Genomic DNA, 26,520 nt, shown 5'->3' with positions numbered 1-26,520 from the left:
TTACAACCTCCAGAACATCTACCAGGCGCTCTGAAGGACTCATCCCTGCTCCTCTCCATCCTTCTCCATCCTTCAACACGGCTGCTCTTCACCTTCGAGTCCTCCGACCGTCTTCTCTCGGTCGCCCGAAGCAGGTTTGAAAGCCCAACTTTATTTAAATCTGGATTTCTAAACCGTAAATATAACACACACGCCGTTAAATGCAAATATAAACAGATGGTAAGAAATCCCGCCCGCGGCGAAAACCGCAGATTTCTTAATAAACTTTGCAGAAGCTTTGACTCGAGTCTCATCCTCGGTTCTCAGCGGAGGCGGCGGATGTTCCCGTCGCTCGTGCGATCCGGGTTCGACGGGAAATAAACATCCCCGTGGGGGGTTTCGTCGGCGTCCCTTCCCCCCCGCCCGCGCTCTTCGTTCGCAGCCGCCGTCCTAATGAGCGCCGCCTGCTTTTACAGTGATTGCGCCGGCGCGTCGGTCCTTCCTGTCGACGAGTCGCTCGCTAAATTTACTTTGGTTCTTGGCGGGAGGCCGGAGGGACGGGGGGATTAGCTCGCCGCTAAATCAATATCCGTTTCTTTTTACTGTCCGGGGTTTATCGAGCAGCGGAGTGTACGCTCGGGGAAAGCACACGTGCTAATCAAATCAAATGAGCGGCTCAGAAGCAAATTCAATTTCTATGTATTTTTGTCTTTGTTTCCTGTAAGTTTCTTGCGATCCTGCAAGTCCGTCCTTTTGCTTTTCATCCCCGCGGACTCATATTTCATTTGCGCCATCCCGCGGGCGGAGCGGGAATCGATCCGGCTCGTCAATTCTTCTTCTTCTGGATCGCGCGGATCCGACGACGTCGTGGTTCGACAGGATTTTCCTCCTCAACACATCGTGGGGTGTTTTAACATTTTTTTTTCCTGCGGGAAAGTAGTTTCCCAAAGTTTGGATTTGCTTGGAAGCGAAGCTCGGTAAAGAAAATAAACGCTTGAGTTCGAACGCATCTTTGATTCGCCCGAGCGGGAGCAGAAACTCATTGCGGTGATTGCAGGTGTGATGGATCAATTTGCAATTGTGTGCGCTGCCACTTATGCGTATCATTAGTTTCGTAATCAATTCTTCTTTCTCCGCCGTGACATATCGAGATTGGTGTTGCGGTGGAAGGCGCTGGAGTTGTGCTACAGGTATTACTAGCCCAGCTTGGATGGACGTGTTGGAAAGACGTGGTGGTCGTGCCATTTTGGTGGTCCGGACGAAATTAGAAATGCTTTTTCGGGAGAATCCTTCTGGTCAAAGCTCCGGAGATCCGTCCAGCACATCACATCTGACTAGCGAATCCGTAGGAACGGCCGCTAGAAGTTCGAGAGCCCCGGATTTGAGAACTCCAATGCGTCACGAACGGAGAAACCCCTTCGTCTGCAGTACCCGACCTCACAGATGGGTGGCGCCAGTTCCGGCCCTTTAAATCCCGCCGTAAACAAGTAAAATACAGAAAATACATAAATGCAGAAATACGGTGGCAGAAGATGCGCGTCACAACCGTGGACATTGATAGATGTTCTTTATTGGGAGAAAATCACCAGATTAAGAGTCTCCGCATGTTTCCTCGTCTCCTCATCGGCACATTTTTTGTAAATTCCATAACACCCCGCCGATCGGGGCCGTCACGATTACTTCTTTTGTTTTGTTTTTTCACGGTGGCAGAAATGTGCCGCTGCCAGGAAGCGAACGGTGACGTTTAACCACGCCGATTAGCGCGCCGCCAAACCCTCAACGATACAATAGACCGGCGATGCAAATGCAATCCTCGACCCTCGATGAAGCCCCTCCGCGTTTCAAGTGCAATTGGAACGAGAGCGGGTCGCTTTTGCTTCCCCTTTTCCCCATCGGATATTCATAGAACTGAATATTCTAGTGGCGAGCTGGCGCCGGTCGGCGAGTCTTATTTTAAATATTTTTATTCTGAAAAGGGGGCTGCTTCTAACGATCGCCCCGCAAAACATCCTGACGCGGATCGTCATCACGCGGAGGGCGCAAAACTGCACTTGAAATATGAATGCACGCAAACGAGGACGACGATGAATGTGTTATATAGATGCAAGACGCAGTGTTATGTAGGGTGCATACGTGTGTGTGTGTGTGTGTGTGTGGGGGTCTATGCAGAGGGGTAGGTGGTGATGAGGTCGTGGCCCTCTGGCGGTCTCATCCGGGCTCGGGCGTGAACCTCGCAGTAAAGCTGCCCCTCCACGAAGAAGTAGCCTTTCTGTTTGAGGTTGACGTCGCAGTCGGAGCAGACGAAGCAGTGCGGGTGGCGATGTTTGTCCCGCGCTTTCACCACCGTTCCACTGAGGCGTGGGAGACACACACACAGAAAGGGGAAGGGGATTCTCCTGAGTGAAAACATCACACGGTTTTGGATGCTAACGCGTCTCCGTCGCTAAAAGATGCTAACGCGTTCTCCATTCGGTGCAATTTGCAGATTCGTAAACAGATCCCATACGGGTACGGTGATCCCTCGCTATGTCGCGGTTTACTTTTCACGGTTTCGCCGCTTCACGGATTCGCATCGTGCATCGTGTTCTGCATTCTGATTGGCTAAAAAGTCACTCAATAACGTTGCAGTTTAATATGTACACGTACGTAAAACAGCTTGGCGAATTTACATCACGTACGTGCGAATTCTCTTGCGATTTGGAGTTGAACTTCAGCGAGCAGCTCAAGAATGGGACCCTCTGATGAGCCGTTCATTACAGTTCTCTAACATGATCGATGGCGGCAAAAAGGGTCTTTTTGCAAAGAAGAAAAAAGAGCGACAACAACTGCCTATCACTATGTTCTTCTCCCGAACAAACACACCTGCACTGCGGGCTTCAAAAGAGGAAAACACTGCATTATTTTTTCATAATTATTTTTAATTTTCTCCCGTTTAATCCAATTCCTCGGGTCGCGGTGGGCGGTGCTAATCTCCGCAATTTGAAGCCTTCTGTTCACATCGATGATTAAAATTATTATTTGACAGTACAGTACAGAAGTTATTTGTCAAAAAAAAACCAAATGATTGAGCCTGTAAAATAGTTTGTTCTTTCTTTTCAATGTATAATAGAGTATTTAATTGCATAATAATTGTAAAAAAAAAAAATAAAGGTTTCTACTTCACGGATTTTGCCTATTACGGGTTCTTTTTGGAACGTAACCCTCGCGATAAACAGGGATATACTGTATCTCCTTTTTCACCCCTTATTGAATATCAGATTGATTAATTCATGCATCTGGAGGAGCCCAACCCAGCTGTCATTGGCCGAGATCCAAACTTCTGGACCATGTAGGGCCTCCAATGAACCTCCTGCATGTGTTTGGACCGCGGAGGAACCCGGAGAAGCCAGAGGAACCCCACGCAGACACGGGGGAGAACGTGGAAACTCCACAATTCACTGGGAATCCAATCGGGGAAACGTCTCTCTGTTAGCTGGAAGCGCTAACCTCTGCGCTAACCTCTGTGCTAACCTCTGCGCTAACCTCTGCGCTAACCTCTTTTTCTATCCCGTTGTTCCCATATCTGCGTCTCTGCCACTAGAGGGTAGTAGCTACGTACTTTGATAACGGATATAATTCCACAAGAATATATCAAAAAAAAGTACGATTAAATTGACGCATGTTGAAGCGTGGGAATTATCGCAGTTCTACATTAAACATATACACTGCTAAAAAAAAAAAATAAAGGGAACACTTTAAACACCACAATGTCAATCACACTTGTGGGAAATAGAAGCGTCCGCTTAGGAAGCAACACGGATTCATTTGGACTTGTTTTAAGGACGTTCAGTGTTTTATTTCGATTCCAGATCTTCATGGGTTGAAACATTTGATTTCCATCGATCACTTTGGCGTGATTTTGCACATTCGATGACGTAAAAAAACAAAGCGCTGAGTACGAATATTTCATTCATTCAGCCCTTGGATGTGTTATCTTAGTCTTTACTTTTTTGAGCAATTTATATGAGAATATTCCTATGGAATACAAATAAAGGAGGGGGTGAATCGTGATTTTTCACTCACACGATCCCGTTCCCACACTTGTCGCAGATGGGCAGCTTCTGCAGGTTTCCTGTGGGAGGGGTGGTCTTGGTGGTCGGGGCGCGAACCGTCCTGGTCACCAGGGGACGAGTGCCTGTTTGCGTGGGAGAAAAACGGCTCACGATTGGACAAAATGACAAAGCGCCAAAGGGCCTCTCGAGTCCTCAATGACTCTTAAGACAAGGAGGGACGTCTTTCTCTCTGTTTTTAATTATTTTAATGACATCTCCTCATGGGTTATCATGTAATAACACAGTATGAGGTTTGTTTTTATTTTTCGACAAAGTCCCGGTGAAGATAATGTCACGCAATCAGCCGCGTCGATCTCGTCCCGGAGCCGCCATTAATCCCACTTGTGAATAATTCATGGATGCGCGAGTCCACGCCGAACGCGCAATCAACTGAAGCAGACGGTTCTTCATCAACGCAACGCTGGATCTCCGTGACGACGAGCGAGCGTGAAGTCGCAACGGGGAAACAAAGTTTGCGGAGCCAAACAGACCCGACGTCCGATTCTTGCCTCGTATCGAAAGACAAGGAGACGATAGAGATTTTTTTGTTTCTGACAAAAACACGAAATAACGGCGGCATAATAACCCGAACCATCACCGTAATATCGTTTTCAGTTGCTGTTCGCTGGCACGTCCGGGGAAGTTACAGATAAACTACAAAACATCATGGCTTCCCCGATTCGAGGAAACATTTTCTCTGCCGTTTTTAAAACGACGATCACGACGAAATGTCAAAAAAAAAAAAAAAAAAAAAACAAGAAAAAGAGTAAGTTCTCACGGTTAGCGAGACGTCTCCATGTCTCCAGAGGGAGGAGTTGTGAGTGGCCGGCTGCCAAGGACTACAAATAAACCCTTCGCGACCCCGAGGTTTGCGCCGCTTCCTCGAAATACATCATCATCCCCGAAACTCACCGTCGCTGTCGACAAACTCCTGCAGGGCTTTGAAGGAGCCGGACTGCCGCGGCTCCTGGGGGTCCTCAGCGTCTTTCTGCAGCATCTGGTAGACGTCGGAGTCCTCGATGCTGGACAGGGTCCTGGGGCTGCAGATGCATCAAATGACACCAAGGCAGAAGAAATTTTCTTTTATTTTTGTCCAGAGATCACCCCGAAGAACGCGATAGGATCCCGAGCTTGATGACAACGTTACCCCGAGATTGACGGGAGCGCTAACCTGCTGAAAAAGGAAAAAGATGGTGAGCGGTTTATCGATCCCCTCGGGGGAAAAAAAATCTTTTGTCACAACGATAGTATCAAGAAATATGAATATAAATAGAGTGACGATTAGAAGATTAAACACAAATTAAACAACAAGGATAAGAATGGACAACAGAAGGGGAAAAAAAAAAACAGCATGGGTGAAAATAGACGACCAAAACGACAACAACAGGGATAGAATGACAGAAATCAACAAAAATAAGCAGGATGCTAACAAGCCGCGACCAACGGGGATAAAATAGACGACAGAGTTCGGGGAGTGACACGTGTGAGGAAGTGATGTCGTGTTTGCACAGATGCGCCGTGACACGTCCGGAACCAGACGGGCCGCGGATGAATAATAATAATGATAATAATAATAACAATAATAGCGGCGGTGAGGTGAAGGAACGGGAGCGGATGAGACGTTCTTCATCAGCCGCCGCGACCCGGGTCTGATGTGATTTATGTCCGAATCACAGGTTGTGGTTTGGCAACGGAGGGATTCATTCCAGTGTGCGGCGGTAATACATTCCCTGTGACACAACATATATCAGGCGGTCTAATGAAATCCACACGATGGCACCGGAGGGCCGCCGCGGGGTTCAGGAGGAGCGGGTCGAGGCTCGGATCGGGTCCGACGCCGGGTCGGGTTCTCCGAGGCGGGAGGGAACCGGGAAGCTGCAGCTACTTTCATCTTTTTCTTGTTTTTAGCCGTAAAGCCAAGATTAACCTCGATGTTGTTCCTGTTGTCGTTCTCTCTGCCGTCTGTTTATCTGTGGATGGCTTTTCTTTTTTTTTTCTAATTGTCTTTTTATATCTATATTCATATTTATTGATATTTACGCTGCTGTGATAAAAGAATTTATCTTTCTTATTAGAGGATCTATTAAACCTGGTGATTTTCGTGCGTTCTGATTTTTTTTTTACTTTCTGTTCACATGAACTTAATGCAGAAACACATAAATAGAGACGAAAAAAAAACATTAGTCGATTCATTCATTATTATTCATCCATTATCGATATCAGCGGCTCCCCAACCTTTTTTGCGCCACGGAGCGGTTTACTGTCAAACATTATTTTCGCGGACCGGCGCATAAATAAATGTCAATATTAATGCATAAATATTCCTGCGTTTTTCTTTTCGGTGTCCAACGGCCTCATGACCGAGGCGAGCAACGGACAGAATTCTGTCATTTTTCAAACTAATACATTCAGACTTGGATAATAAATAAAATGGAAATAATGTAAGTTAATTATTCTTCCTATGCGTCCCGGTACCAAACGTCTAATGGACCGGTACGGGTCCGCGGCCCGAGGGTTGGAGATCGCTGATCTAGATCAACCACAGCGACGTGAAACCAAGCATTCACTCAGTCATCCAGAGGTTTGGACATTTTAGGATCTCCAATGAACCTCCTGCATGTTTATGAACTGTGGGAGGAAACTGGAGGATCCAGAATCCAACCGGGAACCTGTTATGGATTTTTTCCGAAGCAGTCGAAAGGCTCCTGTGATTGGCGGGTTGGACGTGATCCTCGGAGTTTTTGTTGAAAACTCAAAAAAAAATTGGGGGGTTTAGGAAAACAAGGTTTGTGTTGGTGGGGAACCAACCACAGGAAGGAGGTCTGAAAATCACATCCTGATGTCATTTTAGGTTTTTCATAACATCTCGGGTGGCGTTTGACTCGAAGACGCGTTCGTATCGGCGAGAATAAACCTCGTGTGCGAGTCACCTGACGGGCTTGGGGTGGACCAGACCCCGCATCTGACCCTCCATGGCGTCCTGGATGTTGCCGGAGGAGTAAAGGCCAATCGGGGTGTTGTAGGCCGTGCTGACCACCTGGCGGGAGTCGTCGATGTTGGCGGCGGCGACGAACGGCTGAGCCCGGCGGTTGTGAGCCGCGCCGATGGGCTTGTACTCCTGGACGGCGGGACGAGGACGGCGATCAGACTCGGACGGGAGGAGGAACGGATCGGAGTCGACGGCGCAAACCTGCTGCTCGGCCTCCAGGTTGATCTTAAACGGGTGGGCCTTCCCCTCCTCCATCACCCGCGGCGACCACAGTTTGGCTTCACCCCTGGAAACAGATCGATCGCCGCGTCACCCGTGCACGCGTTCAACCCGTGTGAAAGGTCCATTGTTTACATTCTTTAAATTTCGCGACAAAGGATCTACGGATTATTTGCATAAAGAAATTGAAGGTCATTTCCAATCAGGGGTTTATTGGCTGACGGGAAGTGCGAGATGAATAACGGAGTAAAAAAAGCAGCACATTTTTTTTTTCCTTAATCAGAATGATATGATTACATTGATTCAGGTTTTGTTTCGAGGATTAATTGACGTTTTTTACTTTATCGCAAACTTCAGGAAATTAAAGTCATGAACTCTTTGTGCCTCACAAAGACTCGTTCATTTCGTTATTCATGAATCAGTCCCTAGAATATTCTGTCTGTCTGCTCTGAAAACTGGGTGTCCTGATAAGAACCGAAGCCTCCTGCATGTCAAACACTTCGCCTCGTCTGCGTTCTTGCCTTCCAGTTCTGGATGGTTGTAACTCTGTCTTGACAACGACTTTTCTCACGAGAACTGGTCCGAGGAATCGGATCTGCGGGACCGGCTCCAGGTACAAATCGGAGCAGAATGTAAAATCCTCGCCCGATCGCTCTATCTGGGAGTGGACGCCCCCTCTTTGTTTAAAACCAGGCTTAAAACATCTCTTTTTGAGGAAGCTAACAGTTAGCATTAGCTTAGCGCCTCTAGGGATCTCCCCTGATGCACCTGTCTGCACTCATGTCCCTTCTCCCAGTGCCTCTGACTCTCTTTTTGAAGATCTTTCCAGGGTTGTAGCGTGATCTTCTGCAGCCGTCCAACTTACTTCTTTCTTTTTCGAGTCCCAAAGCTGTAACTGTATCAATTTGGCTATTAGCATGTAGCCGTGAGCGCTACTGTTTCAACTTGTATATCATCCGTTTGTCCGTCTCATCCTCCTCTTTCTTCATCTCGCTCTTGCTTTCTATCTCACTCTCTTCTTGTCTCTATTTTCACGTCGCCCGGTCGAGGCAGAAGGCCGCCAGCGATGAGCCGGGATCCGTCCAAGGTTTCTGCACCGGAAAAAGTCAATGTTTCCTGGCACCCGTCGCCCACTGCTCGCTCCTGGAATGAATGTCAGATCATCTTAAAAAGTGTGGTCCGGATCTGTGCTGCACGAAGAAAACTGGGTAGGGATTTTGCGTTCTTTGGCGGATGCGATGAGGTTTATTTGGTCAGAAGTGTAAAATGAGGTTTTTTGTAAAATGCCATGTGTAAAAACACGTCTTGAAGCCAAAATCCTAAACAAGGCGGCTGCCAGCAACCAACCAACCAACCGACCAACCAGACACCGCTTACCCACATCAGCTGACAACAGTTTGAAGCAAATCATCGTGGTTTTCAAATGCGCCCTTTCCATCATCGGTGTTTGGTGGAGTTAGAGCAGGGGTCGGCAACCCGTAACACCCAAAGAGCCATTTGGACCCGGTTTCCTCGGAAAAGAAAACACTGGGAGCCGCAATTACTTTTTGACGTCTAAAATAAAGGTACCACTGTATATATTGCTTTTTATTACCTTTACACTTTCTATAAATAAGTGTGTAGTGTGTTGCTTCTGAAACTCACAAAGTATTACGGAGAAAATTGAATTTTATTTATGTAATGAACTCATTTTGAGCTTTGGCCTTTCAGAGCGTGTAGCGGAGCCTTGGCCTGAATTTTAAAAATAAATCGGGAAAAAAATCACCGTGTCAGTAAACAATAAAAAATAAATATTTGCAGAATATCTTCATAGATATTCATTTTTACCTGGTTTATGGGACTTCTGCTCTTGAACTTCTGCGCACGGCATCTGCAAATCGGGACTTCACCGGCCGGCGGGTATACCGGCTTCCGCGAGTGCGACGTTATTTTGCGCAGCGAAAAATAATAAATATAATTTTATTTAATATTTCAAGATCACAATAATCTTCCAACTTTGAACTAAAAGTTAAAAAAAGGAATTAAAACAAATGAAATTCACTTCAATTAAATATCTATAATTTATTTTCCCAAGTCACTCGGAGCCGCGGGTTGCCGACCCCTGAGTTAGGCCTTCTAGAAGGCTTAACGGTGAACTCCAGTGTCCTGGAAACAACCCCCTACATGCTACATAGTTGATCCACTAGCTAACAATCACTAACCCTTAACTACCATGCTTCCTCCTTCGCCACAACCATTCACTTGCCCGTTCTGCTGCCCGAGACATGACGACGACGACAACCCACCCCTACGAGTTGCACCCGAGCCGTCCAACCTCGCTGCAGCGCCTCTGCTGCCGGTATACCCAGCTTTTTTGCGCTCCTTAGCCTCGTCAACTCGATAAAGCACAGAAGCGGACGGTTCCCCAACAACTGCCTGACGCCAAAGGATAAAGCGGCGAGGTTCAAGGAGTACCGCGATCACTGGAAACCAGCTCCCGCACACACTCGGATGCCAATGAAGCATCGAGGTGGTAAAAATAACACGCAGTAATCTAATGCATCGCCGCGATAGCGCCCTTCCGTCTCCGCTAACGGGACTCAACAGCTGCCCGGAAAATTACGAGCTTTTGGAAAGCGGTAATAATTGCGGCTGGAACGTATTGAATTTTATGGGCCGTGCAGGTGTTTCCTGTATTGTGTATGTGTGCGGTGACCTTTCCACAGTCAGAGCGAGCTGATTGGTGGATTCCTTGATCTTGTTCTGGGCCTCGCAGTGCAGCATGCCGCCGGCCGGGACGCCCTCGATGGCCAGGATCACGTCGCCGGCGCACAGGTTGGCCACGGAGGCTTTGCTGCCGGGGGTGACCTGGACGGGAGGGGAGAGGGAGGCGGTGACGCACAAGACGTGCACGGTCAAACCTTAGCTCGGTATATTAAATTAAATTTCCCCATTAAAATGAACTGAAACGCTGTTAATCCGTTGCAGCCAGAAAAATATACTTAATAGAATACGGTTAAATAGATATGTAATAAAAGAGAATGTAAAGAAGTAATCTGGTGTTATCAGGGGGGGGTTTACCTTGAAGATCGGAAAAAGATGCCATTTTTCATTTGTTGCTCTATCCTTAACTTTCTGGCTTCACTCTTAATGCTACAACGTGATGCTAAAATGTAACTTGGACATTTTGCTCCACTTTATGGCGAAACTTCATTTCTGGATGGAATGAAGCTGCTTCTCTTTCAAAACCATCAAACTGACCCCAACCGCCTTTTAACGCCTCGTCTGTCGACATTCCCGCCGTAAATGTCTCTCTCTCCGTATCTCACCAACAACAACAACTCTATCTCTTCATGAAGAACACACTCGTGGTTTTCCAGGATTTTCGGCGCGTCCAACTGTCTTTAAATACCACTTCTCTTCCAGCGGCGGCCACGTCAGCGTCGAACGCTCAACTCAGAGGATCTGGGCTTGTATCACAAAAAAAAAAAATAAAAAAAAAAAATCTAAGCTACAGCTTGGATCTCGGAAATTCGTATGTATATATATATATATGTATAGCTCAGGCATGAAAAAGGGTAAACATAAAAAATTGTAAATGTTAATTGTGGCGTTCATTACATGAATGAAAATGTGATTTATTTGAAAATTTGCAAGTCAAGGTTCCACTGTATTATACATATACAGGACTGTCTCAGAAAATTAGAATATTGTGATTAAGTTCTTTATCTACTGTAATGCAATTAAAAATACAAAAATGACTTTTGCACGATATTCTAATATTTTGAGATAGGATTTTTGAGTTTTCTTAAGATATAAGCCATAATCAGTAATATTAAAATAATAAAAGGCTTGCAATATTCCAGTTGATTTGTAATTAATCCAGAATGTATGACATTTTTGTTTTTGTAATTGCATTACAGGGGATAAAGAACTTTATCACAATATTCTAATTTTCTGAGACAGCCCTGTAGATAGATATCTATATCTATCTATCTCTCTATATATACACATACGTATATATAGCTATGTGTAGATACATATACATTTATACATACACGCATACATACACACATACGTATATATATATATACATATATATATATACATATATATACATATGTATATATATATACATACACACACACACGTATATATATATATATATATATATATATATATATATATATATACAGTGGAACCTCGACTCACGAAATTTCAAATAAATCACAAATCACACCAAAATTAACATTTACTGTTTATTCTGTTTTCCTTTTTTCATGCCTGATCTATTCGGGTGCTAATGATCGCTAATGATCTCTCGCTAATCATAAACAACAGTAGTGCTAACAGCTACATGCTAGTAGCTGACGCGATACAATAACGGAAGAGCTAGCCTAGCGCTAACCATAAGCTCAAAAAGAAAGGGGATTTAAAATAGAGGCCGACGTCTGGTTCCGTCCTGCGTGCACAGCTGTGCACGATGAAGAGTCGGGCTCCGCTCTTCATCACCGGCACCTCATCTTTTTTAATAACCCTCCCCTGCAGGGGTCACAGCTGCAGGTCGTTTCCCGAGCGATTCACCTGGTTGAAATACTTCGGAAGTGCACGTTGACATGCTGCAAATACGTCATTTCAGGAATATTAGAGGGGCAGAATTCGAATGTAGAAACGGTCATGAGGTTTCATCCGGTCTCCTCTGGAAGGCGCAAAGAGAAAAGGTGGCGCTCCGGTCAGAATGCGTGAATGTAAACCGTCCCTGCGTCGCCATGGCAACTAAGTAAACATGTGCTCCTTGCCTGTAAGGTGACAGCATCCAGATGGAATATGAAAACTGTCGGCCCCTGGAAGGCGAACGGGATTAATGAAGAGGCTCGAAGATCTCAAGGGGGGGGTGCCTCGGTCGGAACCCCGAGCGCAACGCTACCACACACACACACACACACACACACACACACACACACACACAGAGAGCAGATGCACAGTGGCCGTGCCCTTATTGCATTACCGGACATAGGAACCTCAGTGAGAGCGGGACGTTATCGGGGAAACTTGAATGAAGTCATGAGGCTATAAATAAGGGGGATGAAAGCGGCGGCGGCGGCGAGGGGGGAAATTCTGCGGCCTGCCAAAGAGGGAGCGATGATTTACAGCCCAGCGTTCGCCGGGTTTCTGAGGCTCGCCGCTCCGCTGTCCGACTCCCGGCAGAACTTTAACCCCGAGCTTTTGTTTGATTCCCGAGCAGCGCCTCCAAATCTAGAACGGTTCTCCTTCGAGCGTCGTCCGACCATCATTTCCTGTTTGTTCCGTCATCAAAGAAAACACACACACACACACATAAAAAACAAAACTGAACTTCCCTTGACCCGCTTGGATTTATGCTTATTTGTCTTTGAGCTCATCCTCTATTCTTCTGCGTGCTTCCTTAAAAGCGCAAATCTCGACATTCCTTCGTTTTGATCCTTTTTTTCGTGATCTGTTGGCGTGATAATCCCGCAAACTAAAAGGAGAAAGAAAAAAAAAACCATCCTCTCATTTCGGATTAAACCCTGTGAGTGTTTTGCAAAAGGACTGGAACATAGAACATAGAAATGCATGTTTTTATGACAAATATTGATGTAACTCCAGATAGAATGCCAATATTTCAAATAAATAGAATAATGTGCAGGGAAAAGGGGAAGACGGTGCAAAAAATAAAGGATTAAAAGACGGGTTTTAGGCCCCGTCAAGGTTCTAAAACATCCGCCGCCTCCTTCAGAAGACCCTCTTTCACCTTTTTCCACGGAAAACAATCAGCGCCTCGAAGGAGCCGTCGTGTAATTTAGTGATTTCGTGTTTCTTGTCTCGGGCGGCGACAAAAAACAAAAACAAAATACAAGACAAGAAAAGTCAGAATCTCCGGCGGGGGAGGCTGAAATCGAAGTGATTTGTCACCTTATTTGGACCCGGCACTGAAATAACGGGATGTGCTATTTCCTGGAGCGGCAGGTCCTCAGAGACACAAAGGTTATTAGCGGAGCGGCCGTCACTCGGAGCCGCAGGTTTGCCGTGCCTCTTTAAGGCGGAGGGGAAGATTATAATCACTCGTGTTTACTTTCTCCGACCGGCGGGTCAAACGGGAGGATGTTCCTGACCAAAAATGGCAGCAGAGAGAAAGAGAAAGAGAGAGAGAGAGAGCGGATTTACTTGAACGCAACATCAGCCCTCCCGGTCGGTGAGCATTTCCCCGGACTTTTTTTGGATTCGGGAGACTCTCCCGCTTTCACATATTCCTTCTTGCTTTCCGTTCTCACATTTCGTCCTCCCCGCTTCGTCCACGCCGCTTTTTCTCTCATCGCCCGCTCCCGTGTTGGCGGCGAGGTGTTCGCTGACACAACAGCTGTGAGGTTTTTTGGATGGAGCCGCCGGCTACCTTTTAGTCGCCGCTTCCTGATGTCGGCTCCTAAATATAGACGCTTTGCAACCATAAAAACCTATCTTTAACCTAAAAGCAACCATAAAAACCTATCTTTAACCTAAAAGCAACCATAAAAACCTATCTTTAACCTAAAAAAAAAACAAAAACCGTGCAATATTCCATTTCATAACAGTACACGACAAGTTTTCCTTTATCATACTGTTGTGCAATCCTTACCTCACTTGTTACAAAGACACTTTATAGTTTATAATTCATTTTATTTCTAATTCTGCCTTTTCTTTTTATTATTTATTACGGTTATATTTTCTGTAACTCGGGCACAACAATTTCCTTCGGGATTAATAAAGTTGTTCTTATCTCATCTTATCTTTGAACGCGGGGGGGAAACCACATCGTGTCTGTCGTGAAGCAAATACGACAAATCCTTTTAAAGCGTCTAATTTTCATCTCCGCTTAACAACGTAAAGTGTTTTCCGAGCCTGAATCACCCGGCGGGGGTTTCGGGATCCTCGCCTGACGGAAGAATCTGAACGTAAAACTACAAGACGCGCGTTTTAGTGAAGTATTCCTTTAAGAGATTAGCATCCGTAAGTACGTGTCGACGCCTCCGCACGTGCTAAGCGCTCCTGTGACCTCAGGGGTCACAGCCGGACATCATCGGGGTGTGTATTGTTTTGTTTTTTTTTAGCTCCCGTGACCGAACCCGACAAATATTCCAAACGTCTCTCCGTAAAGCCCGGCTGGATGCTTCAATCTGGTTTTAGTAACCCGTCAATGAGAGTCGGCCGCAGGAGGGGTCGGGGAATATTTTTGTAACCTTGCTTTGCGCAGGCGTTCTTCTCCGAAATCCACTCCATGACACATGCACAAGTGTGTGTGTGTGTGTGTGTGTATAATGTAAGCTGCTATTTGTATCTAAGCCTGTTGCATTTACTGCGGCACAGGTGCAAGCCCCGACAGACACACTCCCCGCAAAACTAACAATCCCAGACTGATTCTAGAACACACACACACACACAAAGAACACACACACACACACACTTAGGGAGTCCCGCCGGAGGCCAATTCTGCTCTTCTGATCCCAAGATATCTAGAGATTCATCACATAATAACTCGAAGGAAGTGCCCGGAAATAGTGGGGAAGTTTTTCATCATCCAGTTTAGGTTATCTCACACACACACACACACACACACACACACACACACACTCACCCTGGAGATGGTCAGGGGTTGGTTGAAGTCCTTCCCTCCCGTCAGCCGGAACCCCCATGGGGCCGGGCCGCTCAGCACCACGTTGAGCGGCATTTTTCCTTTTTTTTTTCTCTCTTTTTTTTTTCCCCTCCTGCGGCCCGGCGGCGGCGGCGGCGGCGGCGGAGAGCTCAGCCCGAGAGCCCGGCGGCATCGGAGTGATGGAGATTTTGAACGGTGCGAGGGGGGAGGAGAGAGGGCTGACCCCACCCCGGCAGGGGAGGAATCGGTGGGATTTGGCGGGGGGGGGAAAACCTCTCTGCGGCGTTTGAACTCCCGCTTCCTGCCAGGAACGGTCGCTCTGTCGTCGCCGTCTCGTTTCGCGTCCAATTAGCGTCCGTCCGTTGCGGAGGAAGATGTTGGGCAGGCCTCGGTCCGGCCGGCCGTCGCCTCTCTTCCAGACGGCCTCCTCTCGCTCTGTTCTCGTCGCTCCCGTCCTTATTTGGTTCTGGAGGCTCGTCTGGCCTCGGCGGATCCCCGCAGACGCATTCCGGCCGCTATTGATCTGGACGGGATCCAGGACCTTCGATATCAACAATCCCCTTTCGTTCCGGGTCTCGTCGGCCTCGTCTTCTTCGGACGCTTCCTTCTATTTAGAAGCGGTGTCGGGGAAAAGCTTGCCTCTTCCTCTCACATTCCGCATTTTAACAATAAACACCGCTCGTGACTTCGCTTCTTTCGCTTTTCTTGTTTGCACGAAATCCAAACTTATCAAGAATTGTCTTCCTCCCGAAGCGTGATGATGTAAGATGTTGTCGAGTGACTCGGCGAGAAAATAAAACCCAGTTACAGCTCAAATTGTGAATAAAACAACCCGCCACCCGTGTAAAACCTGGAAAATCACTTCCCGTTTGTGTCTTTCCAGGTTCCCGGTTGTTCCTCTGCTTCTGGACCCGCAGAGGACACTTTACACTGGACTTTCTCTGCAAACATACATGTGTGTCATGAAAGTGAGCGCTTTAACCGTCACATGGTGTGACAGAAATGTTCATTTATTCTTTCTCTAAACCAGGGGTCGGCAACCTCCTCTTTCATCTTTACACCGCGGCTCCGAGTGGCTTGGGAAAATAAATGATAAATTTATCGAGTTGACGAGGCTAAGGAGCGCAAAAAGGCTGGGCATACCGGCAGCAGAGGCGCTGCAGCGAGGTTGGACGGCTCGGGTGCAACTCGTAGGGGTGGGTTGTCGTCGTCGTCGTCGTGTCTCGGGCAGCAGAACGGGCAAGTGAATGGTTGTGGCGAAGAAGGAAGCATGGTAGTTAAGGGTTAGTCATTGTTAGCTTGTGGATCAACTATGTAGCATGTAGGGGGTTGTTTCCAGGACACTGGAGTTCCCCGTCAAGCCTTCTAGAAGGCCTAACTCAGGGGTCGGCAACCCGCGGCTCCTCTTTCATCTTTATACTGCGGCTCCGAGTGACTTGGGAAAATAAATTATAATATTTAATTGAAGTGTATTTCATTTGCGTTAATTCCTTTTTTTAACTTTTAAATATTAAATAAAATTATATTCATTATTTTTCGCCGCTCAAAACAACGTCACACTGGCGGAAGCCGGTCTACCCGCCGGCCGGTGAAGTCCCGATTTGCAGATGCTGTGCGCAGAAGGTCAGGAGCAGAAGTCCCACAAACCAGGTAAAATAAATATTTATGAAGATATTCTGCAAATATTTATTTTTTATTGTTTACTAACACCGTGATTTTTTTCCCGATTTATTTTTAAAATTCAGGTCGAGGCTCCGCTACACGCTCTGAAAGCCCAAAGCTCAAAATGAGTTCATTACATAAATAAAATTGAATTTTCTCCGTAATACTTTGTGAATTTCAGAAGCAACACTCGACACACTTGTTTACACAAAGTGTAGAGTAATAAAAAGCAATATATACAGTGGTACCTTTATTTTAGACGTCAGAAAGTAATTGCGGCTCCCAGTGTTTTCTTTTCCGAGGAAACCGGGTCCAAATGGCTCTTTGGGTGTTAAAGGATGCCGACCCCTGGTCTAGACCGCTTATTCTGCATTCAGGGTCACGGGCGGCTGGAGTCGCGAGGTTCGCCCTGGACGTAAAGAGACATGCAACCGTTCACCCTGTCATTCCCGTGTTATATAGTGACATTCAACCATTCACAAATCATTTAGGCGTACAAACATCAACGTTGTTTAGACGAACTATCATTCATCCTGTCACTCACACGTCGGGATAATTTAGGGTCTCCGATGAAGTGTTTGGACTGTGGGAGCAACCGTGGAGGACATGGCGAGGCCTGCGCCGCCGCGGCGCCCTAACAGAAGATGAATTTATTATTATTTCGGCAATATTGATGCTTATTTAGGTCAATGTTGTCCCTCCACACCGCTGTATGAACACACATCATAACTATTTCTCCTCCTGTGATAAAGCAATACTTGCAGGAATGGAAAAGCACATTAGACAAAGCTAGATTAAACAAAAGGAATGTGTGATGACGGGAACGCCGTTCACACACTCGAGGACGGGACTTTGACTTTTCCTTCGTGACGGCAAACCTCTGATTTTGTGAAGAATCTCGGATTGAATATTTGACATGATTTTTTGCAACAAAAAAAAAAAAAAAAAAAGTCCATCAACAAGTGAAAGGAATGATTAGCTAGAATAGGAACGAGAGAAAGCTAAATAAACACATTTTTATCTACCAGCTGGATTTTATTTAGTAATTCCAACCCATAAAATCAGTCCGACAAAGTAGAGACGTCAGCGGTGTGTGTGTGTGTGTGTGTGTGGGTGTGTGTGTGTTGGGAGGCCGTTAATATCTGCTCATGTTCTGCGCACAACTGGTCAATTCTCTCGACTACATGGGCATAAATTAATTTATTTGCATCACATATACATGGCTATTAAATGAGTGAGTCAGCTATAAGGCAACAATCACCGACCCGACTAATCCTACCTACGCTTTAAATATGTCGCCGATTCTCGGACAGGTAAGTGGACAGATCTACACGCCGGGCTACGGAAACAGTCACGGAAAAAATAAAACTGAAAATAGTAAAATTCAACACCGCCGATGGAAGAAAACGTGGAAAAGAGAGGAAACCAAATGTGACGTCGGTGAGAAAATAACTGACTTTATAAAGCACGTGGACGTTGGCCGCTTTTACAGCTCTCATACAAAAGGCTTACAAAAAAAAAACAAAAAAAACCCAGACGCGCAAAGACAGACGAACACACACACACACAAACACAAACACACACACAGTGTTCTCACACTAGCTGAGACAGTGAATGGCAGGAGGTGATGTGAAGGATAATTTATGATAAAAACAAAATATATCTTAAGGTGCTTTAAAACTGGCCGGTCGTCAGGGACCGTTCTATGTGAAACAAGTTAGATGAGATACATGAACGACAAAAAAAAACAACATTATTTTCACCGAGCAAAGCTAGCTAAGGTGGAAACGGCCAATCGGTAAATGTCGTTTAAACGCGACCTGACGGACGGGTGCGACTAAACATTTCACTCTACGTCGGATTTAAATAAAAACTGAAAGTAAAACCTCCGATCCGCGTCGCCGCCGAGGACTATCTGGAATACTTCTGTCGTCGGTCGGACGATTCTTCCGCCGCCATCGGCTTCTGTGTTAATTCGGTCAATAAATAAAAAGCAAAGCTGTGGTTCCGCACTACCTGCGATCATCTAAACACATTCTGACCAGCGTTCGTTTTATAATAAATATAATACCCAAATGGTTGGTGAGCGCTTTGCGTACGATATCCTGACGAGCCCCTCGGTCGTTGACGTGGAATTCAAAACAAATGTGTTAAACCTTTTGTTAAAGTGCATCGATCCTAGCGTGGAGATAACAGAACGCGCGAGTGTCTCCCTAATTCCTACGCTTTAAAATCTACCGTGTTCAGATCGGACGCTTTCGCTCTCCCGGGGGTTCTTTCCTGACGTCCGGTCGTGCCCGATCCAAAGGTCGCGGCGCCGAGGTCGCGTCTGAAACGCGTCAGGCTTCAGTCCCCCCCGTCAGCCGTACTCGAAAATGCTCGGATTCGGCGGAGAAAAAAAAAAAAAAAAAATCGCTTCGATATCCTTCCATCGGCGCCCAAAAGGTCGTGTTCTCCATGATAGAAAAATAAGGTTACAAAGATAGGATTAAAAAACACGTCGTCGTATAGAAGTCTTCCGTTAAAGATGGCTAGTTAGAGCTAAGAGTCCCGTCTGCGGCGCCGCGAGGAGAAGCGGGAACGTGGCGGGCGGCCGGTCTCGGGCGACCTCCGGTGGCGTCGGACGCGGCGAGGCGTGATGAGCGGAGGGAGGGCGGAGCCGACGGGGCTGGAATCATTACTGGAGCTGCTTGACGTAGTTTCCGGGGAAGGTCCCGAACAGCTTGCTTCGTCGGGACGTCCCTTCGGACACACAGCGAGGAGGGAAGATGGTCAGTCCCGGTTTTAGCATCAACTCTAAAAACCAAACACCCGCAAGGTTTTTTTTTTCCTCAGAGGAATAAAGGTTTGGCGGGTTTTAAGGGTAAGTTGACTTTCTGAGGGAAAGGCTGTGGTTGGAATATAAAAAACAAGGTTGTGGCGCCATCTAGTGGTTTATAGTTGTCAGTGACGTGAACAATGGCACTTATTTTACATTAGGAAAAAAAAAAAAAACAAATCACAGGGCACAACAGCAAAATATAAATATGTCCGAAATGTTTTTAATGACAAAGAATGAAACCGCAGTCTCAATTTACTTACTCTAAATCTAAAATATCTAATATATGTAGGTTCGTCGAGTTGCAATGCAAATTTCCCAATACATCTTGTATTATTTGAGAGCGGGACTTGGTCTGTTTCTTTAAAAGCGATTCTGCTATAATGATTTTGCAGGCGGGTAGTATTTGGCTATGCAGTGTGTGTGTACGTTTGTGTACGTCTTTGTCAAAAAAAAACAAAAAAAAAAACTCACTAACCCCAGCTTACTGTTCTGTATATTTCCTGTGCATCTTGTATTTGCAAGTGTTATTTGCAGTCCTTATGTCCATTACATTAATCTAATGTAATTTAATGTAATGTAATGTAATTCAGAGCTTTCTCACTCGTCTTGGTGGTTTTCTTCCACAACGCTGCCTGTTTCTCAGTCTGTTTACGCAGATGAACAAAATAGTTTGTTTTCTTTTCTTGAACTGAAGGGTGTTTAGTTCTGTGAGGTTTAAGTTTTTCCCTCACACACCAGGAAGAACCGAGTCGGCTCGGCGGCTTCGCCGGTAAAAGTGAATCTAATGTTCATTGTGTTGTCTTTTAACCGCTACTCATACTTGGGCCTTCGTCCGGGTCAGAATGTTCTGACAAAAAGACATACAAAGCGCATTATTTGCGTTGATTAAATCATTTTTGTACCAATCGGGTTTTTGAAAGTAGGTATTTTTCCACGCCACACCTGATGATCTCTGGTTGGGAAACACTGGGTTAGAATACTGAATTAGCAACCTGTTAAATGCTTTTAATAAGTTTCTCCCTGATCGTTTTGGTTGTTGTTACCAAATACCTTTTACATTTCTAGGGTTCTAACTGTATTATATTCAAAATAAAGAAATGATAGCAATTTAAAAAAAAAAAAAAGAATATTACTGAATAAGATAAGAACAACTTTATTTATCCCGAAGGAAATTATTGTGCCAGAGTTTCAAGCAAAAACATAACAATAATAGATAATAGTAGGAAGGAGGGAGAATAAGAAATACAATAAAATATAAACGGTCAAGGTTAGGGTTAGGGAGGAAGCCATTTTGAAACAGTTTGATGAGTTTTCACCGATCAGCCACATTTATGACTAAATGCTGAACTGGATCGAGATCTGGGGAATTTAAAGGCCGACAACCTGAAGGTCAAACAATTTAAGATCCATTTTATTGTCGTTTCGGAATTTTGTGCTACGTTCTTAACCGTTGGGTTTTTGGTGATCGCGTTTCGTGCAACTTCTTAAAATGCCAAACGAATTGTCTCACGCCTTTTTGGGTCGTTCATCGTTGACATTGAAGGTGATTTCTCGATGATCCTGAAAAGCTTCTGCTTGTAGGCCACATTATGTTCTTACCGACAAACCAGCCGTCGTCACACTTCTCCATCACGTCCACGATGTCTCCTTCCCGCAGCTCCAGCTCGTCTTCGTTGCGTGGCGTGTAGTTGTACAGAGCCTGGTACCTGAGAGGGACGGCGGATCAAGAGCTCACTGTTCGGTTATTGGAAAATGTTAACTTTGAAAATGTTAATAAGAGAGGAGGCTACGCTGGAAGACTCAGCGGGAGATAGAAGAATTAGTAGAATCGTATAACTTACGGGTCTCCTCCGCCGTGGAGCGCCTCCTGAACTAATCGCTGCGGGGAAGGAGTGACACAAAAACACAGAGAATCAAATCAAAAGTTGGATTTTCTGATTTTGTTTTCGCGTTCTGTGATAGTTGGTACGGAGCGGAGTGAACAAACCAACTGGATTGCAAAAGTTTAGATGATCTAACAGGTATGTATGGGTGCGTTTTGTTTCACTGAAGTGTGACAAAAACTCATAAATTTCACCTTTCACCCAAATAACCAACCCTCGGTTTGCATTCAAAATCAACGGGACCCCCTAAAAAAAAACCCGACGCTAGAATCCACTTATTTTTTGCAGAAAAAAGAAAACTTGCATGAATATTTTGTTTCGGATAGATTTCAAGCCTTCGACGAGAGCACATGCTAGAATGAAGACGTGTCCCCCTACCCTTCGACCCCTTACGGGCGACAGGTAGGGTCTCCGCGAGAAGATGGGGCTACGGGGAGGTTTACCGCCGACAACTGGATCCTGTTTTGACGGGCACAAAAAACCGAAAGCAACACGTCTGCACATCTCGGGACGAACCCCGAAAAAAAAAACGACGGGAGCTCACCGTCCACACGCAGGCACGCACGCCGCAGGCAGGTGGCGAGAAGCAAAACTCAAAAACCATCCGCATGCTGAAGCCTCGGGAAATATTCCAAAACAAAAAACCAAGACACACGAGTACCTGAGGTAACCCGAGGGGATTATCTGTTGCACAACAGTTAGTTTACGCGGCAAATTAGTGCACAAATCACACACACGCCCCAGGCTTAGCAACCTAAAAGCGGCCATCTGATCATTAGGGATCCCAAACGGGACCCAAAACAAACTTTAACATCATTGTTTCAAGCAGCAAACAGACACACAACCTCGTTTCGCGGCGAGCAATCGATCAGTCGGCTTGCGATTAGATTAAATCCGAGCCCAAACGGAGTCAGTGGTTGTTCATCGATTATCTCGATCCTTGTTTTTTTTTTTTTTTTTTCAAAAACACGAGCGGCATCCTCTGGGTTTACCTTCACCTTGGGGGACCTACGGCCCGGGTGCGGTACGGCGGGGGGGGAGCGTGAAGCGGCGAGGGGGGAAGAAGAGGGGAGGGAGGAGGGGGCCGAGGGAGCCGAGGGGGCCGACGACTCGGAGTCGTGACGAGACGAGACCCGGGACGGACGAGGAGAGCCGGAGCGGCTCTGCAACTGGGGATTCTGCGGTGGAGGCGAGGCAGGAGGAGGAGGAGGGAACGGGGACGTCGTGGGCTGAGGCGACACGGGGGGAGAGGAAGGGGCGGCGTCGCCGTCCCGCCGATTCGAGCGATCGGAGGAAGGCTCCGACGGCGACGATGGGGGAGGAAACAAGGTCGGGGGTTGCGGTGCGGAAGAGGACGGGGGAAGGCCGGCGTGAGGCGGAGCGGAAGGGTAGACCTCGGCCTACGGAGGCAATGATACACAGCGTTGAATACACATCGCACACACCTGGTCGGGATGTCGCCGACCTGAATAAAGACGCGTGGTGACATCCTCGCTAATGCGGTGCACCGTGAAAATTCAAACGGTGCAAAATATAAGAGTATCTGGTCGCACGTTGGCAAAGGCGAGAGTCTACGTTACGATTCGCCGGGCGTGTCTTGATATGTACGAGCTACATTTACCCCCAGCTTAGCAACCCGGCTGGAGTTCCGCTAATTCCGCTAATGCTAATGCTATCGCGGGCTGACAAACAAACCGAATCGTCGCTGGCGAGAGCATTAATTCGAGTGAACGCTAAAGGTCGCTGTCACACCATGCTGTACCTGTGGACCGAGTCTCTCATTAAAACCATCCTTCTCTTGGTCCTCAACAATGTCACCGTCCTCCACGATGAACAGCTCAGTAAATGCCATCCCGCTAACGGAGAGCGGCGTCCGGGACTCGACCGTTTGTTCGTCCCCGCTTTCTGCCGGCGCTTTTTGACGCTGCGCCTCCGCCCGGGAGCCGCCGGACGCTCGACGGGACGCCTCTTTAAGCTCGAGCTCGTCCCGAAGCGTCTCGGGAAACGGGGGCGTCGCGGGGAGCGGCAACCTCAGAACGTCCACATCGGACGCTGCACCGCAACCGTCCTGAATCATGTTCAGCAGCTCGTCGTAAGGGTCTCCCGCGTGCAGCCGGATGTCTTGGGCCGACTTCGCCGTGGACAGAAACCCCGACTCCGCCGCCAGCGCAATGCGGGACGGCTCGGATATTTTGCGTTCGGGTGAAGAACCGGGCGGCGGGGACGAGGGGAAGGAGCGAGGGGAGGGAGGGAGGGTTCGGGTTAGAGGCGGAGCGAGTGGGCCGTGACCTCCGCGTTCTTCTTGAAAAGGATGGGCGGCGGAAAAGATCCGGGGCACGGCGGCGGACTCTCTCTCCGGCTCCGGGATTGTTTTAGGCTCCGAAGCGAGGAAGAGAGGCGTGAGGTCGGCGGGGAGAGGGGGCGGCGTCGGCGGCACAGGGGTGGCGGAAAGGGAGCGGGCCGGGGAGGACGGCGACGGCTCCATGGTGAGAAAGAGCCACTCGTCGGTCACGGCCTGCAAGTCGGACCTTCTCGACACGGGCTGAGGGGAGGCGGAGGGTGGAGGCGGATTGTAGGACGGCTCCAGGGAGGTAAAATGAGAAACAAAGACAAGGTCTTAAAACAGAAGAGGTGATGAAAGATAAATCCACGCTTTTTTTTTTTTTTTTTGCACATTAGTGGGGATAAAAGATCGTGTTGTAGCTTGTTCACACAGCGGTCAGAAGGGATGGTTTCACCCACGTCCTTCCACAACTAGATTCTAAATGAACATCTGCCTGGTTACAAACCTCGAATCGATCGGTCTGTAATTTCGGCGACCATAATTTCCGGATTATAACCCGCTGGATTTTTTTGCCTCGTCACATCGGATTTGAAAGCAACACCAGAACCCCTTTTAATCCGTGCAACTATCTTAGCAACAACAAAGTGAAGATAAAGTCAAAACATTCAATGCCTTAGATAGCAAGGTGGGCTTATTCGGAAAATAACGAATTACTTTAATAAATAATTTCAAGACAATAAGCTGCTACTTTTTTCCACGCTTTAAACACTGCGGCTTAAACAACAATGCGTCAAATTTATGTGTTTTTTGAGCAAACGAGCGAGTAGGACAAAGCGGGGACAGAAAAAGGATGCATGGACTTTTTTCTTGCATTTATTATATTATATTATTATTTATTATTCATCTTTTTCATCAGTTGGTTACAGCCACTGTTTAGAAAAAAAGCATTTGTGTACGTATACGTAATTTGTGTACACAATTTGTGCCTTTGTGCACGTATTTGTGGATGTCACGATATGTCAATTAAAAGTAAAAAAATAAATAAAATAAAATACGTGTAAATATCTCATGTTACAGCATGGACACCTGCGGCTTATAGACAAGGGCGGACGATATATCTACACATGTTTATTTAGTTTATTTTAGCCAGTGTGGTTTATATTCAGGTGTGCTCAATAGTAAAGAAAATAATGTTTTTTTTTTAAATTCACGCTGAAACTCTTTCACATTATTATTCTATATTTTCGTGGATGTCTTGTTCTCTTCTTAACTGTCTCTCTATTTATAGATATGAAGGACTATCTCAGAATATTAATATTGCAGATTACATCTTAAGAAAACTCAAAAAGTCCTATCTCAAAATATTAGAATATCGTGAAAAAGTAATTTTTGTTTTTTTTTTAATTGCATTACAGAAGATAAAGAACTTCATCACAATATTCAAATTTTCTGAGACAGACATTATAACTGCTGCGACAAAGGAATTTCCCCTATGGGGATCTATAAAGTTTATCTTATTACTCTGTTTAAATTATGTCCAGTCGTACGCCGTGCACCTTAGACGGATCTGCTGCTGCTGCGTTTCCCCTACCTTGGTGGGCGTGGAGCTCGGTGTCCTGTTTCCAGGGTAACCGTGTGGGTCGACGTGATGGCCGGAGCTTTTGGACGGCGAGCGTTTGGTGACGTCGACATAGGAGACGGGGAAGATGCCTTGTTTGGTTGTGCCCGGGATCTTCCCCTCGTACCAGTTCTGGTCGACCTGCCTGATCACGATTACACGTTCACCCTGGACGCACACACACACACACACACACACACACACACACACACGCGATCTTCCATAAAATATTCCCTGCTTCAAGTTCGCCTGGAGGAGCTGAGGGCTACCTTTCTGAGAGAGAGCTCCACGTTGGTGTCGGCGTTGAAGTTGTATCTCGCCACGGCCTCTCCGATCTCCCTGACGTGCGCCGGCGGAGGAGGCCTGATGGGCTGTTGCTTCTCTGCGGACGGCATCTTCTGAGACGGAGAAGAACGCCAAAGCGTCAGACGACCGATCCCGAAATGGGCAACTTATCGGCTCGATTTCCGTGACACGCGTTTTAAATAAGAAGAGCGCGACGTGCAGCGCTCACCTCCACGTAGGATATGGGGAATATGCCCACCCGTCCGCGGTGCTCTCCTTCATACCAGTTATTGTCTATCTGCCGGATGATGTTGATTGCGTCGCCCTTCTTAAACGACAGCTCCCTGCAACACAGTCGCGTACATTTAGCAGGAAGTCACGGCGCGGCTCTCGTTTCACCGAACGTCGGGGAACGGCGGCGCATTATAAGCCCGGTAGAGACGCGGGCTGGTATTCGTGCATAATAATGAATCCTGCAAAGAAAATCGGTCGAAGCCAGCCAGCTGCGCTCGGACGCGACGATGGAATTGTCTTAAAATGCGTGCGGCGCATGTTTGTAAAATGATACGATAGGACGAGCAGAGAGAAGGCGGTGTGAAGTTAAGAGCTCCATGCTTTACGTTTTTTTACTCACTTAGCCGTCTGGGCCTTAAAATCATAAATGGCTCTGGCGGGCTGTTTCTGATGAAGGAGAGAGAACAGAATGAGTTGTGTCATCTGCTTATGGGAAACCTAGGAGATGAAAGTGAGAGAAAGCATTACCGGGTATGAGCGTAAGAAAGCAAACGGCAAAAATGGCTTTTCAAGTGCACTGCGTATTAGGAAAACAAAAGACATTTAGCCTGTTTGGTCTCAAATGAGGGATATTTAAAGAAACAACAAGCGCACTATCACACAAAAATCTGTGACCTACAAATAAAACAAAACCACTTAGTGGCTCTTCACGTGTCTCAAGTTAGATAAATAGATTCCCGGATTTACCTCTCTGTCAGGAGTGAGCCTTCTGCTCTGGGGTGTATGGCGTCCATCCATTGTAGAATAACTCCTCGTGACATCCTGGTC

The 26,520-nt window shown here is 46.7% G+C and overlaps 2 protein-coding genes and 1 long non-coding RNA gene across 20 annotated transcripts in view; all 3 read right to left on the bottom strand.

Annotated features, from left to right (window-relative positions):
• Window positions 1–1,529: 1,529 nt before the first annotated feature.
• On the bottom strand, window positions 1,530–15,093 carry LOC147229031 (PDZ and LIM domain protein 3-like). The gene is made up of 7 exons (XM_086157492.1): window positions 14,888–15,093; window positions 9,974–10,125; window positions 7,261–7,345; window positions 7,001–7,188; window positions 4,983–5,110; window positions 4,042–4,153; window positions 1,530–2,330 (listed from the first exon to the last, which is right to left on the bottom strand). The coding sequence occupies exons 1-7, from the start codon at window positions 14,978–14,980 to the stop codon at window positions 2,141–2,143; spliced, it is 948 nt and encodes a 315-aa protein (XP_086013618.1). The 5' UTR covers window positions 14,981–15,093; the 3' UTR covers window positions 1,530–2,140.
• Window positions 10,133–14,856, bottom strand: LOC147229032 (uncharacterized). Of its 2 annotated transcripts, none has more exons than XR_015106983.1 (3): window positions 13,192–14,856; window positions 11,842–12,757; window positions 10,133–10,722 (listed from the first exon to the last, which is right to left on the bottom strand). It is a non-coding gene; the product is annotated as an uncharacterized LOC147229032 (long non-coding RNA). The 2 variants fall into 2 exon arrangements; XR_015106982.1 differs by having other exon boundaries at window positions 10,134–10,727; window positions 13,192–14,855.
• Window positions 15,094–17,581: 2,488 nt separating the features above from the next.
• Window positions 17,582–26,520, bottom strand: part of sorbs2a (sorbin and SH3 domain containing 2a) — a 67,747-nt gene continuing 58,808 nt past the window's right edge. For 12 of the 17 annotated variants that reach the window (XM_086157472.1, XM_086157477.1, XM_086157481.1 and 9 more), the window contains 7 exons: window positions 26,440–26,519; window positions 26,093–26,190; window positions 25,688–25,802; window positions 25,443–25,571; window positions 25,147–25,341; window positions 23,034–23,852; window positions 21,778–22,671 (listed from right to left, as the gene is read on the bottom strand). In XM_086157472.1, the coding sequence (XP_086013598.1) occupies window positions 22,093–22,671; window positions 23,034–23,852; window positions 25,147–25,341; window positions 25,443–25,571; window positions 25,688–25,802; window positions 26,093–26,190; window positions 26,440–26,519 (2,015 nt within the window). In that variant the 3' untranslated portion in view covers window positions 21,778–22,092. Of the gene's footprint in view, window positions 19,310–20,987; window positions 21,095–21,229; window positions 21,268–21,777; window positions 22,672–23,033; window positions 23,853–25,146; window positions 25,342–25,442; window positions 25,572–25,687; window positions 25,803–26,092; window positions 26,191–26,439; window position 26,520 lie in introns of those variants that run through there. The other 5 variants (XM_086157478.1, XM_086157484.1, XM_086157489.1 and 2 more) reach the window with 3 other exon arrangements.

This window comes from Fistularia commersonii, chromosome 12 (genome assembly GCF_037954325.1).
Source record: "Fistularia commersonii isolate RoL2024-O1a breed Wild chromosome 12, RoL_Fcom_v1.0, whole genome shotgun sequence".
In the NCBI taxonomy this organism is placed as follows: Eukaryota; Metazoa; Chordata; class Actinopteri; order Syngnathiformes; family Fistulariidae; genus Fistularia; species Fistularia commersonii.
The sequence above is the reverse complement of the archived record's forward strand: the minus strand, read 5'-3'. Positions and strand labels throughout refer to the sequence as shown.